At 49.4% G+C, this 13,729-nt stretch overlaps 1 protein-coding gene across 3 annotated transcripts in view; it reads left to right on the plus strand.

The window, feature by feature from the left end:
• LOC115130212 (armadillo repeat-containing protein 8-like) overlaps positions 1-13,470 on the plus strand; it is a 31,810-nt gene extending 18,340 nt beyond the window's left edge. For 2 of the 3 annotated variants that reach the window (XM_029661119.2, XM_029661128.2), the window contains 7 exons: positions 665-757; positions 978-1,127; positions 1,245-1,340; positions 10,326-10,421; positions 12,153-12,246; positions 12,569-12,662; positions 12,734-13,470. In XM_029661119.2, the coding sequence (XP_029516979.2) occupies positions 665-757; positions 978-1,127; positions 1,245-1,340; positions 10,326-10,421; positions 12,153-12,246; positions 12,569-12,662; positions 12,734-12,767 (657 nt within the window). In that variant the 3' untranslated portion in view covers positions 12,768-13,470. Of the gene's footprint in view, positions 1-664; positions 758-977; positions 1,128-1,244; positions 1,341-10,325; positions 10,473-12,152; positions 12,247-12,568; positions 12,663-12,733 lie in introns of those variants that run through there. The other variant, XM_029661137.2, reaches the window with a different exon arrangement.
• Positions 13,471-13,729: the final 259 nt, after the last annotated feature.

The following is a 13,729-nucleotide window of genomic DNA, read 5'->3' on the forward strand; positions in this document are numbered from 1 at the left end:
TAGTAGCAGGCAGCAATACAACACTACTACTGTTACCTAGTGTAGCAGGCAGCAATACAACACTACTACTGTTACCTAGTAGCAGGCAGCAATACAACACTACTACTGTTACCTAGTAGCAGGCAGCAATACAACACTACTACTGTTACCTAGTGGCAGGCAGCAATACAACACTACTACTGTTACCTAGTAGCAGGCAGCAATACAACACTACTACTGTTACCTAGTGGCAGGCAGCAATACAACACTACTACTGTTACCTAGTGGCAGGCAGCAATACAACACTACTACTGTTACCTAGTAGCAGGCAGCAATACAACACTACTACTGTTACCTAGTGGCAGGCAGCAATACAACACTACTACTGTTACCTAGTAGCAGGCAGCAATACAACACTACTACTGTTACCTAGTGGCAGGCAGCAATACAACACTACTACTGTTACCTAGTGGCAGGCAGCAATACAACACTACTACTGTTACCTAGTAGCAGGCAGCAATACAACACTACTACTGTTACCTACAACACTACATGATTGGTCGACAAACTCAACTCAGTAAAATTTGCTTGACTTTTTAGGACTAAATATTAGCTGTCAGGTTGTATATTTGCCGTGTATCTTGACCAGTGGGAGTAAGTGTATGTGTTGTGTGTATGTCTGCAGCCTATCCTGGAGTCAGGGGTGGTAGAGTTACTGTGCAGTCTGACCCAGAGTGACAGTCCAGCCCTGAGGGTCAACGGCATTTGGGCTCTCATGGTGAGTCCCCACTTTACCCCCTCTCTGTCTTGCTCTGCTCGCCCACTTTACCTCGACAAAAGGTTGCATAACCAAACTTCCCAGGTTTCTTAGCGATCTTGGCTGGAGGATTCTCAGAATCAGTAGAGAACAAGCAGTGAGGGAACGCTTCAGCTGACAATCTTCCAACCAGAGCTTTGGTAGTGTCTGTCTAACCTACACCCTTTTTGTTTGTGTTTAGAACATGGCGTTCCAGGCAGACCAGAAGGTGAAAGGGGAGATTGTGAGAGCTTTGGGGACGGAGCAGCTTTTCCGTCTGCTCTCTGACCCGGACACTAACGTCCTGATGAAGACCTTGGGCCTGTTACGGAACCTGCTCTCCACACGACCTGTAAGACCGACAGACTGACAGACAGACAGAGACACACACACACACACACACACACACACACACACACACAGCTCTCCAAATTCCTTTAAAGACAAAAACTCTTTCTCTCTCTCTCAGCACATAGACCAGATCATGAGTTCCCATGGGAAGCAGATCATGCAGGCGGTCACTCTGATCCTGGAGGGGGAACACAGCATCGAGGTCAAGGAGCAGGTAGGACCCCCTCAACATACTGTAGGACCCCCTCAACATACTGTAGGACCCCCCCCCCCCCAACATACTGTAGGACCCCCTCAACATACTGTAGGACCCCCTCAACATACTGTAGGACCCCCTCAACATACTGCAGGACCCCCTCAACATACTGTAGGACCCCCTCAACATACTGTAGGACCCCCCCTCAACATACTGTAGGACCCCCTGAACATACTGTAGGACCCCCTCAACATACTGTAGGACCCCCTCAACATACTGTAGGACCCCCCTCAACATACTGTAGGACCCCCCTCAACATACTGTAGGACCCCCTCAACATACTGTAGGACCCCCTCAACATACTCCCCCTCAACATACTGTAGGACCCCCTCAACATACTGTAGGTCCCCCTCAACATACTGTAGGACCCCTCAACATACTGTAGGACCCCCTCAACATACTGTAGGACCCCCTCAACATACTGTAGGACCCCTCAACATACTGTAGGACCCCCTCAACATACTGTAGGACCCCCTCAACATACTGTAGGACCCCCTCAACATACTGTAGGACCCCCTCAACATACTGTAGGTCAAGGAGCAGGTAGGACCCCCTCAACATACTGTAGGTCCCCCTCAACATACTGTAGGACCCCTCAACATACTGTAGGACCCCTCAACATACTGTAGGACCCCCCTCAACATACTGTAGGACCCCCCCTCAACATACTGTAGGACCCCCTCAACATACTGTAGGACACCCTCAACATACTGTAGGACCCCCCTCAACATATTGTAGGACCCCTCAACATACTGTAGGACCCCCTCAACATACTGTAGGACCCCTCAACATACTGTAGGACCCCCTCTCAACATACTGTAGGACCCCTCAACATACTGTAGGACCCCCTCAACATACTGTAGGACCCCCTCAACATACTGTAGGACCCCCTCAACATACTGCAGGACCCCCCTCAACATACTGTAGGACCCCTCAACATACTGTAGGACCCCTCAACATACTGTAGGACCCCCTCAACATACTTTAGGACCCCCTCGACATACTGTAGGACCCCCCTCAACATACTGTAGGACCCCTCAACATACTGTAGGACCCCCTCAACATACTGTAGGACCCCCTCAACATACTGTAGGACCCCTCAACATACTGTAGGACCCCTCAACATACTGTAGGACCCCCTCAACATACTGTAGGACCCCCTCAACATACTGTAGGACCCCCTCAACATACTGCAGGACCCCCTCAACATACTGTAGGACCCCTCAACATACTGTAGGACCCCCTCAACATACTGTAGGACCCCCTCAACATACTGTAGGTCAAGGAGCAGGTAGGACCCCCTCAACATACTGTAGGTCCCCCTCAACATACTGTAGGACCCCCTCAACATACTGTAGGACCCCTCAACATACTGTAGGACCCCCTCAACATACTGTAGGACCCCCTCAACATACTGTAGGACCCCTCAACATACTGTAGGACCCCTCAACATACTGTAGGACCCCCTCAACATACTGTAGGACCCCCTCAACATACTGACCCCTCAACATACTGTAGGACCCCCTCAACATACTGTAGGACCCCTCAACATACTGACCCCCTCAACATACTGTAGGACCCCCTCAACATACTGTAGGACCCCCAACATCAACATCAACATACTGTAGGACCCCCTCAACATACTGTAGGACCCCCTCAACATACTGTAGGACCCCCTCAACATACTGTAGGACCCCCTCAACATACTGTAGGACCCCCTCAACATACTGTAGGACCCCCTCAACATACTGTAGGACCCCCTCAACATACTGTAGGACCCCCTCAACATACTGTAGGACCCCTCAACATACTGTAGGACCCCTCAACATACTGTAGGACCCCCTCAACATACTGTAGGACCCCCTCAACATACTGTAGGACCCCCTCAACATACTGTAGGACCCCCTCAACATACTGTAGGACCCCCTCAACATACTGTAGGACCCCCTCAACATACTGTAGGACCCCCTCAACATACTGTAGGACCCCCTCAACATACTGTAGGACCCCCTCAACATACTGTAGGACCCCCTCAACATACTGTAGGACCCCCTCAACATACTGGAGGACCCCCTCAACATACTGTAGGACCCCCCTCAACATACTGTAGGACCCCCTCAACATACTGTAGGACCCCCTCAACATACTGTAGGACCCCCCCCTCAACATACTGTAGGACCCCTCAACATACTGTAGGACCCCCTCAACATACTGTAGGACCCCTCAACATACTGTAGGACCCCCTCAACATAGGACCCCCTCAACATACTGTAGGACCCCCTCAACATACTGTAGGACCCCCTCAACATACTGTAGGACCCCCTCAACATACTGTAGGACCCCCTCAACATACTGTAGGACCCCCTCAACATACCCCCTCAACATACTGTAGGACCCCTCAACATACTGTAGGACCCCCTCAACATACTGTAGGACCCCTCAACATACTGTAGGACCCCCTAACATACTGTCCCCCCTCAACATACTGTAGGACCCCCTCAACATACTGTAGGACCCCCTCAACATACTGTAGGACCCCCCTCAACATACTGTAGGTCCCCCTCAACATACTGTAGGACCCCCTCAACATACTGTAGGACCCCCTCAACATACTGTAGGACCCCTCAACATACTGTAGGACCCCCCTCAACATACTGTAGGACCCCCTCAACATACTGTAGGACCCCTCAACATACTGTAGGACCCCCTCAACATACTGTAGGTCAAGGAGCAGGTAGGACCCCCTCAACATACTGTAGGTCCCCCTCAACATACTGTAGGACCCCCTCAACATACTGTAGGACCCCCTCAACATACTGTAGGACCCCCTCAACATACTGTAGGACCCCCTCAACATACTGTAGGTCAAGGACCCCCAACATACTGTAGGACCCCCTCAACATACTGTAGGACCCCCAACATACTGTAGGACCCCTCAACATACTGTAGGACCCCCTCAACATACTGTAGGACCCCTCAACATACTGTAGGTCAACCCCCTCAACATACTGTAGGTCCCCCTCAACATACTGTAGGACCCCCTCAACATACTGTAGGACCCCCTCAACATACTGTAGGACCCCCTCAACATACTGTAGGACCCCCTCAACATACTGTAGGACCCCCTCAACATACTGTAGGTCAAGGAGCAGGTAGGACCCCCTCAACATACTGTACCCCCTCAACATACTGGGACCCCCTCAACATACTGTAGGACCCCCTCAACATACTGTAGGACCCCCTCAACATACTGTAGGACCCCTCAACATACTGTAGGACCCCCTCAACATACTGTAGGACCCCCTCAACATACTGTAGGACCCCCCCTCAACATACTGTAGGACCCCCTCAACATACTGTAGGACCCCCTCAACATACTGTAGGACCCCCCTCAACATACTGTAGGACCCCTCAACATACTGTAGGACCCCCTCAACATACTGTAGGACCCCTCAACATACTGTAGGACCCCTCAACATACTGTAGGACCCCCTCAACATACTGTAGGACCCCCTCAACATACTGTAGGACCCCTCAACATACTGTAGGACCCCCTCAACATACTGTAGGACCCCCTCAACATACTGTAGGACCCCCTCAACATACTGAAGGACCCCCTCAACATACTGTAGGACCCCCCCTCAACATACTGTAGGACCCCCTCAACATACTGTAGGTCCCCCTCAACATACTGTAGTTCCCCCTCAACATACTGTAGGACCCCTCAACATACTGTAGGACCCCCTCAACATACTGTAGGACCCCTCAACATACTGTAGGACCCCCTCAACATACTGTAGGACCCCCTCAACATACTGTAGGTCAAGGAGCAGGTAGGACCCCCTCAACATACTGCAGGACCCCCTCAACACACTGTAGGACCCCCTCAACATACTGCAGGACCCCCTCAACATACTGTAGGACCCCCTCAACATACTGTAGGTCAAGGAGCAGGTAGGACCCCCTCAACATACTGTAGGACCCCCTCAACATACTGTAGGACCCCCTCAACATACTGTAGGACCCCCTCAACATACTGTAGGTCCCCCCCTCAACATACTGTAGGACCCCCTCAACATACTGTAGGACCCCCTCAACATACTGTAGGTCAAGGACAGGTAGGACCCCTCAACATACTGTAGGACCCCCTCAACATACTGTAGGACCCCCTCAACATACTGTAGGACCCCCTCAACATACCCCCTCAATATACTGCAGGACCCCCTCAACATACTGCAGGACCCCCTCAACATACTGTAGGACCCCCTCAACATACTGTAGGACCCCCTCAACATACTGTAGGACCCCTTCAACATACTGTAGGTCCCCCTCAACATACTGTAGGACCCACTCAACATACTGCAAGACCCCCTCAACATACTGTAGGACCCCCCCCCTCAACATACTGTAGGACCCCCTCAACATACTGTAGGACCCCCTCAACATACTGTAGGTCAACATACTGTAGGACCCCCTCAACATACTGTAGGACCCCCTCAACATACTGTAGGACCCCCTCAACATACTGTAGGACCCCCTCAACATACTGTAGGACCCCCTCAACATACTGTAGGACCCCCTCAACATACTGTAGGACCCCTCAACATACTGTAGGACCCCTCAACATACAACCCCCTCAACATACTGTAGGACCCCTCAACATACTGTAGGACCCCCCTCAACATACTGTAGGACCCCCTCAACATACTGTAGGACCCCCTCAACATACTGTAGGACCCCCTCAACATACTGTAGGACCCCCTCAACATACTGTAGGACCCCCTCAACATACTGTAGGACCCCCTCAACATACTGTAGGACCCCTCAACATACTGTAGGACCCCCTCAACATACTGTAGGACCCCCTCAACATACTGTAGGACCCCCTCAACATACTGTAGGACCCCCTCAACATACTGTAGGACCCCCTCAACATACTGTAGGACCCCCTCAACATACTGTAGGACCCCCTCAACATACTGTAGGACCCCCTCAACATACTGTAGGACCCCCTCAACATACTGTAGGACCCCCTCAACATACTGTAGGACCCCCTCAACATACTGTAGGACCCCCTCAACATACTGTAGGACCCCCTCAACATACTGTAGGACCCCCTCAACATACTGTAGGACCCCAACATACTGTAGGACCCCCTCAACATACTGTAGGTCAACATACTGTAGGACCCCCTCAACATACTGTCCCCCTCAACATACTGTACCCCCCCTCAACATACTGTAGGACCCCCTCAACATACTGTAGGACCCCCTCAACATACTGTAGGACCCCCTCAACATACTGTAGGACCCCTCAACATACTGTAGGACCCCCTCAACATACTGTAGGACCCCCTCAACATACTGCAGGACCCCCAACATACTGTAGGACCCCCTCAACATACTGAAGGACCCCCTCAACATACTGTAGGACCCCCTCAACATACTGTAGGACCCCCTCAACATACTGTAGGACCCCCTCAACATACTGTAGGACCCCCTCAACATACTGTAGGTCAAGGAGCAGGTAGGACCCCCTCAACATACTGTAGGTCCCCCTCAACATACTGTAGGTCCCCCTCAACATACTGTAGGACCCCCTCAACATACTGTAGGACCCCCTCAACATACTGCAGGACCCCCCTCAACATACTGTAGGACCCCTCAACATACTGTAGGTCAAGGAGCAGGTACCCCCTCAACATACTGTAGGACCCCTCAACATACTGCAGGACCCCCTCAACATACTGTAGGACCCCCTCAACATACTGTAGGACCCCTCAACATACTGTAGGACCCCCTCAACATACTGTAGGACCCCCTCAACATACTGTAGGACCCCCTCAACATACTGTAGGACCCCCTCAACATACTGTAGGACCCCCTCAACATACTGTAGGACCCCCTCAACATACTGTAGGTCAAGGAGCAGGTAGGACCCCCTCAACATACTGTAGGACCCCCTCAACATACTGTAGGACCCCCTCAACATACTGTAGGACCCCCTCAACATACTGTAGGACCCCCTCAACATACTGTAGGACCCCTCAACATACTGTAGGACCCCCTCAACATACTGTAGGACCCCCTCAACATACTGGGTCAGCAGGTAGGACCCCCTCAACATACTGTAGGTCCCCCTCAACATACTGTAGGTCCCCCTCAACATACTGTAGGACCCCCTCAACATACTGTAGGACCCCCTCAACATACTGCAGGACCCCCTCAACATACTGTAGGACCCCCTCAACATACTGTAGGTCAAGGACAGGTAGGACCCCTCAACATACTGTAGGACCCCCTCAACATACTGTAGGACCCCCTCAACATACTGTAGGACCCCCTCAACATACTGTAGGACCCCTCAACATCAACATACTGTAGGACCCCCTCAACATACTAGACCCCCTCAGGACCCCCTCAACATACTGCAGGACCCCTCAACATACTGTAGGACCCCCAACATACTGTAGGACCCCCTCAACATACTGTAGGTCAAGGACAGGTAGGACCCCTCAACATACTGTAGGACCCCCTCAACATACTGTAGGACCCCCTCAACATACTGTAGGACCCCTCAACATACTGTAGGACCCCCCTCAACATACTGTAGGACCCCTCAACATACTGTAGGACCCCTCAACATACTGTAGGACCCCCTCAACATACTGTAGGACACCCCCTCAACATACTGTAGGACCCCTCAACATACTGTAGGACCCCCTCAACATACTGTAGGACCCCCTCAACATACTGTAGGACCCCCTCAACATACTGTAGGACCCCTCAACATACTGTAGGACCCCCAACATACTGTAGGACCCCCTCAACATACTGTAGGACCCCTCAACATACTGTAGGACCCCCTCAACATACTGTAGGACCCCTCAACATACTGTAGGACCCCCTCAACATACTGTAGGACCCCTGAACATACTGTAGGACCCTCAACATACTGTAGGACCCCCTCAACATACTGTAGGACCCCCTCAACATACTGAAGGACCCCCTCAACATACTGTAGGACCCCCTCAACATACTGTAGGACCCCCTCAACATACTCTAGGACCCCCTCAACATACTGTAGGTCCCCCTCAACATACTGTAGTTCCCCCTCAACATACTGTAGGACCCCTCAACATACTGTAGGACCCCCTCAACATACTGTAGGACCCCCTCAACATACTGTAGGACCCCCTCAACATACTGTAGGACCCCCTCAACATACTGTAGGTCAAGGAGCAGGTAGGACCCCCTCAACATACTGCAGGACCCCCTCAACACACTGTAGGACCCCCTCAACATACTGCAGGACCCCCTCAACACACTGTAGGACCCCCTCAACATACTGTAGGTCAAGGAGCAGGTAGGACCCCCTCAACATACTGTAGGACCCCCTCAACATACTGTAGGACCCCCTCAACATACTGTAGGACCCCCTCAACATACTGTAGGTCAAGGAGCAGGTAGGACCCCCTCAACATACTGCAGAACCCCTCAACACACTGTAGGACCCCCTCAACATACTGTAGGTCAAGGAGCAGGTAGGACCCCCTCAACATACTGTAGGACCCCCTCAACATACTGTAGGACCCCCTCAACATACTGTAGGACCCCCTCAACATACTGCAGGACCCCTCAACATACTGTAGGACCCTCTCAACATACTGTAGGACCCCCTCAACATACTGTAGGACCCCCTCAACATACTGTAGGTCCCCCTCAACATACTGTAGGACCCACTCAACATACTGCAAGACCCCTCAACATACTGTAGGACCCCCTCAACATACTGCAGGACCCCCTCAACATACTGTAGGTCCCCCTCAACATACTGTAGTACCCCCTCAACATACTGTAGGTCAAGGAGCAGGTAGGACCCCCTCAACATACTGTAGGACCCCCTCAACATACTGTAGGACCCTCTCAACATACTGTAGGACCCTCTCAACATACTGTAGGACCCCCTCAACATACTGTAGGACCCTCTCAACATACTGTAGGACCCCCCTCAACATACTGTAGGTCAAGGAGCAGGTAGGACCCCCTCAACATACTGTAGGACCCCTTCAACATACTGTAGGACCCTCTCAACATACTGTAGGACCCCCTCAACATACTCAACATACTGTAGGTAAATGAGCAGGTAGGACCCCCCTCAACATACTGTAGGACCCCCTCAACATTCTGTAGGTCAAGGAGCAGGTAGGACCTCTCAACATACTGTAGGACCCCCTCAACATACTGTAGGACCCCCTCAACATACTGTAGGACCCCCCTCAACATACTGTAGGTCAAGGAGCAGGTAGGACCCCCTCAACATACTGCAGGACCCCCTTCAACATACTGTAGGACCCCCTCAACATATTGTAGGTCAAGGAGCAGGTAGGACCCCCTCAACATACTGTAGGTCAAGGAGCATGTAGGACCTCCTAAACATACTATAGGACCCCCTCAACATACTGTAGGACCCCCTCAACATACTGTAGGACCCCCTCAACATACGGTAGGAACACCCCCTCAACATACTGTAGGACCCCCTCAACATACTGTAGGACCCCCCTCAACATACTGTAGGTCAAGGAGCATGTAGGACCTCCTAAACATACTATAGGACCCCCTCAACATACTATAGGACCCCCTCAACATACTGTAGGACCCCCTCAACATACTGTAGGACCCCCCTCAACATACTGTAGGTCAAGGAGCAGGTAGGACCCCCTCAACATACTGTAGGTCAATGAGCATGTAGGACCTCCTAAACATACTGTAGGTCAGAACGGGTTCCCCTGCTCAGACATTGCATGCATCAACCAATGATTGCTGTAACATATGATGTGGTTAGCTGGTACGTAAAATACCTATCCAGGTGGTGTACGATCTGGCATGCGTCAGTTACGCCTGGGCAGGGGAACACAACCTTTAACTGCTCTCTATATTTCAGACACTCTGCATCCTAGCCAATATTGCCGATGGCAACACAGCCAAGGAACTCATCATGACCAATGACGACATCCTCCAGAAAATCAAATATTCCATGGTAGAATCTCTTCCCTCCATGATCCACTGTAGCAATACTAGTAAAATATAGGTTTGTTCTCAAGTTCACTGAACTCTCTGTTGCCAACCTTGATATTTGTATCCACGTGGGGTAATGTTTATTTAGAACGAGTTTCACTGTCTCTTTACATACAGTACCAGTCAAACATTTGGACACACCTACTCATTCAAGGGTTATTCTTGGTCTTTACTATTTTCTACAATGTCGAATAAGTGAAGACATCAAAACTATGAAATAACACATATGGAATCATGTAGTAACCAAAAAAGTGTTAAACTAATCTAAATATATTTGAGATTTGAGATTCTTCAAAGCAGCCACCCTTTGCCTTAATGACACACTCTTGGCATTATCTCACCCAGCACCATCAGGAATGCTTTTCCAACAGCCTTGAAGGAGTTCCCACATATGCTGAGCTCTTGTTGGCTGCTTTTCCTTCACTCTGCGGTCCAACTCATCCCAAACCATCTCAATTGGGTTGAGGACAGGTGATTGTGGAGGCCAGGTCATCTGATGCAGCACTCCATCACTCTCCTTCTTTGTAAAATAGCCCTTACACAGCCTGGAGGTGTGTTGGGTCATTGTTCTGTTGAAAAACAAATGATAGTCCAACTTAGCCCAAACCAGATGCGATGGTGTATCACTGCAGAATGCTGTGGTAGCCATGCTGGCTAAGTGTGCCTTGAATTCTAAATCAATCATGAGGGTGTCACCAGCAAAGCACCATCACACCTCCTCCTCCATGCTTCACGGTGGGAACCACACATCTGTTCACCTACTCTGCATCTCACAAAGACACAGCGGTTGGAACCAAAAATCTCAAATTTGGACTCATCCTACCAAAAGACAGATTTCCACTGGTCTAATGCCCATTGCTCATGTTTTTTGGCCCAAGCAAGTCTTTTCTTATTGGTGTCCTTTAGTAGAGGTTTCTTTGCAGCAATTTGACCATGAAGGCCTGATTCACGCAGTCTCCTCTGAACATTTGATGTTGAGATGTGTCTGTTACTTGAACTCTGTGAAGCATTTATTTGGGCTGCAATCTGAGGTGCAGTTAACTCTAATGAACTTATCCTCTGCAGCAGAGGTAACTCTGGGTCTTCCTTTCCTGTGGCGGTCCTCATGAGAGCCAGTTTCATTATAGTACTTGATGGTTTTTGCAACTGCACTTGAAGAAACTTTCAAAGTTCTTGACATTTTACGGATTGACTGACCCTCATGTCTTAAAGTAATGATGGACTGTCGTTTCTCTTTGCTTATTTGAACTGTTCCTGCCATAATATGGACTTTTACCAAATAGGGCTATCTTCTGTATACCCCACCTACCTTGTCACAACACAACTGCTTTTTCCACAAATTAACTTCTAAGAGGGCACACCTATTAATTGAAATGCATTCCAGGTGACTGCCTCATGAAGCTGGTTGAGAGAATGCCAAGAGTGCTGCAAAGCTGTCATCAAGGCATTCTTCTACTTTGAAGAATCTCAAATATATTGTGATTTTGTTTTAACACTTTTTTGGGGGTACTACATGATTCCATGTGTTATTTAATCATTTTGACGTCTTCACTATTCTACGATGTGGATAATTAAAAAAAAAATTATTAAGAAAAATCCTTGAATGAGTAGGTGTGTCAACTTGACTGGTACTGTATATGATTGACACATCTAAACTAAATACTGAGAACAGTTCTCTGTGGTGTCCTCTCAGGGTCACTCTAATGCGAAGCTCCAGCTGGCAGCAACATTCTGTATCTCCAACCTGATCTGGAATGAGGAGGGCAGTGAGGCCGATGCCATGACAGGTTGTTACATGCTGGGGGGGGGGGGGGTGTGTTACCTGGGTGTTAGCTAGGAAAGGGCTAGTGGTTCTTGTGGATGTAGTGGTAAAGATTGTGGATCAAGTTAATACAACTCTGAACCGCAGTGCAGATGAAGCACGGTCTGTAACATACACTAATGTATTTACGCTCCATTACATCCCTGGTTTTCATCTGTGATTCCACTCAACATTCCACAAGCTCCGTTGTTATGTAATGTTCAATGCTTTACTGTTGGACTTGGTCTCTGCCTCCGGCTCCAACATCATCCCCTCTAACCTTCCTACGTCGGTGTCTCTGTTCTCAGGCTGCCAGGAGCGTCAGGACAAGCTGAGGGAGTTGGGCTTTGTAGACATTCTGCACAAACTCACCCAGGCCTTAGACCCCAACCTCTGTGAAAGGTGTGATACACACACACACACACACTCATTATGTTATAGGATAGTGTACTGACTCTCTCCGTCTCTCTCAGGGCGAAAACAGCGATGCAGCATTATCTGGCGTGACCCCACGGGGGCAGTCTCAGATGTTGTTTCCCCTAACAACACAACTAACAAACCAACCGCCTGCCAGGAGGAGACCTGCCTCCTTGCTGCCATTGTTTTGTTCTGATCTCCTTCACTTTAATCTTCCGTTTTTGTTTGGTTGCACAAAAAACACCTTTTGAGCTGCAGAGGCAGAGCCCCCTGCCACCTCATCACCCCAATACTGACCTCCATCCCAGCCGGAGACTTTAAGACTCGGTTGGATGGGGAAACGAGTGCTTGCTGCTCACCAAGGTTTCATTATTATAATAATTTTTTTATTCAAAAAGGGGAAGATTTTGTTTTTGCTTCTTGGACTTGATGTGAAGAAAGAAAGGATTAGTAATGTGCAGCACAGCAGCCAGCCATCGCAGCACAACGCCACCTTGTGGCCAGGAGGCCTTGGTGCTTTTGGACTCGTTATGGAGGAGATGGACAGAAAGACGTCACAGAGCAGGACTAAAGGTTCTGACGGACTAAAGGTTCTGACGGAGAGGGCAGGGTTGTGGGAGCATCACTTCCTCTTGCTTTAATGTAGCTAATTATTCAAATGGCTTTATGTCACGAGAGGACACGTTTGGGTAAAAAAGACTGTTAATTTTTAAATGTGTGGTGGTTTCTTTTTTTGTGTGTATACATACCTCGTAAATATATATAAACATATAAATATATTTTTGGGATTTTTCATCTCTTTGTTTTCTTCCTGTTTCTGATCCTGGTTCCTACAGGTGTGAACAGAGCAACAATGGGAGGATCCTGTGGTCAATAAAATATAAAAAAATGTTTTAAACCTTTTATTTAACTAGACAAGTCAGTTAAGAACAAATTCTTATTTACAATGACAGCCTAGGAACAGTGGGTTAACTGCCTTGTTCACGGGCAGCTCGGGCAGAACGACAGAGTTTTATTTACCTGGTCAGCTCGGGGATTCGATCCAGCAACCT

Source organism: Oncorhynchus nerka, linkage group LG1 (genome assembly GCF_034236695.1).
Source record: "Oncorhynchus nerka isolate Pitt River linkage group LG1, Oner_Uvic_2.0, whole genome shotgun sequence".
NCBI classification, from domain to species: domain Eukaryota; kingdom Metazoa; phylum Chordata; class Actinopteri; order Salmoniformes; family Salmonidae; genus Oncorhynchus; species Oncorhynchus nerka.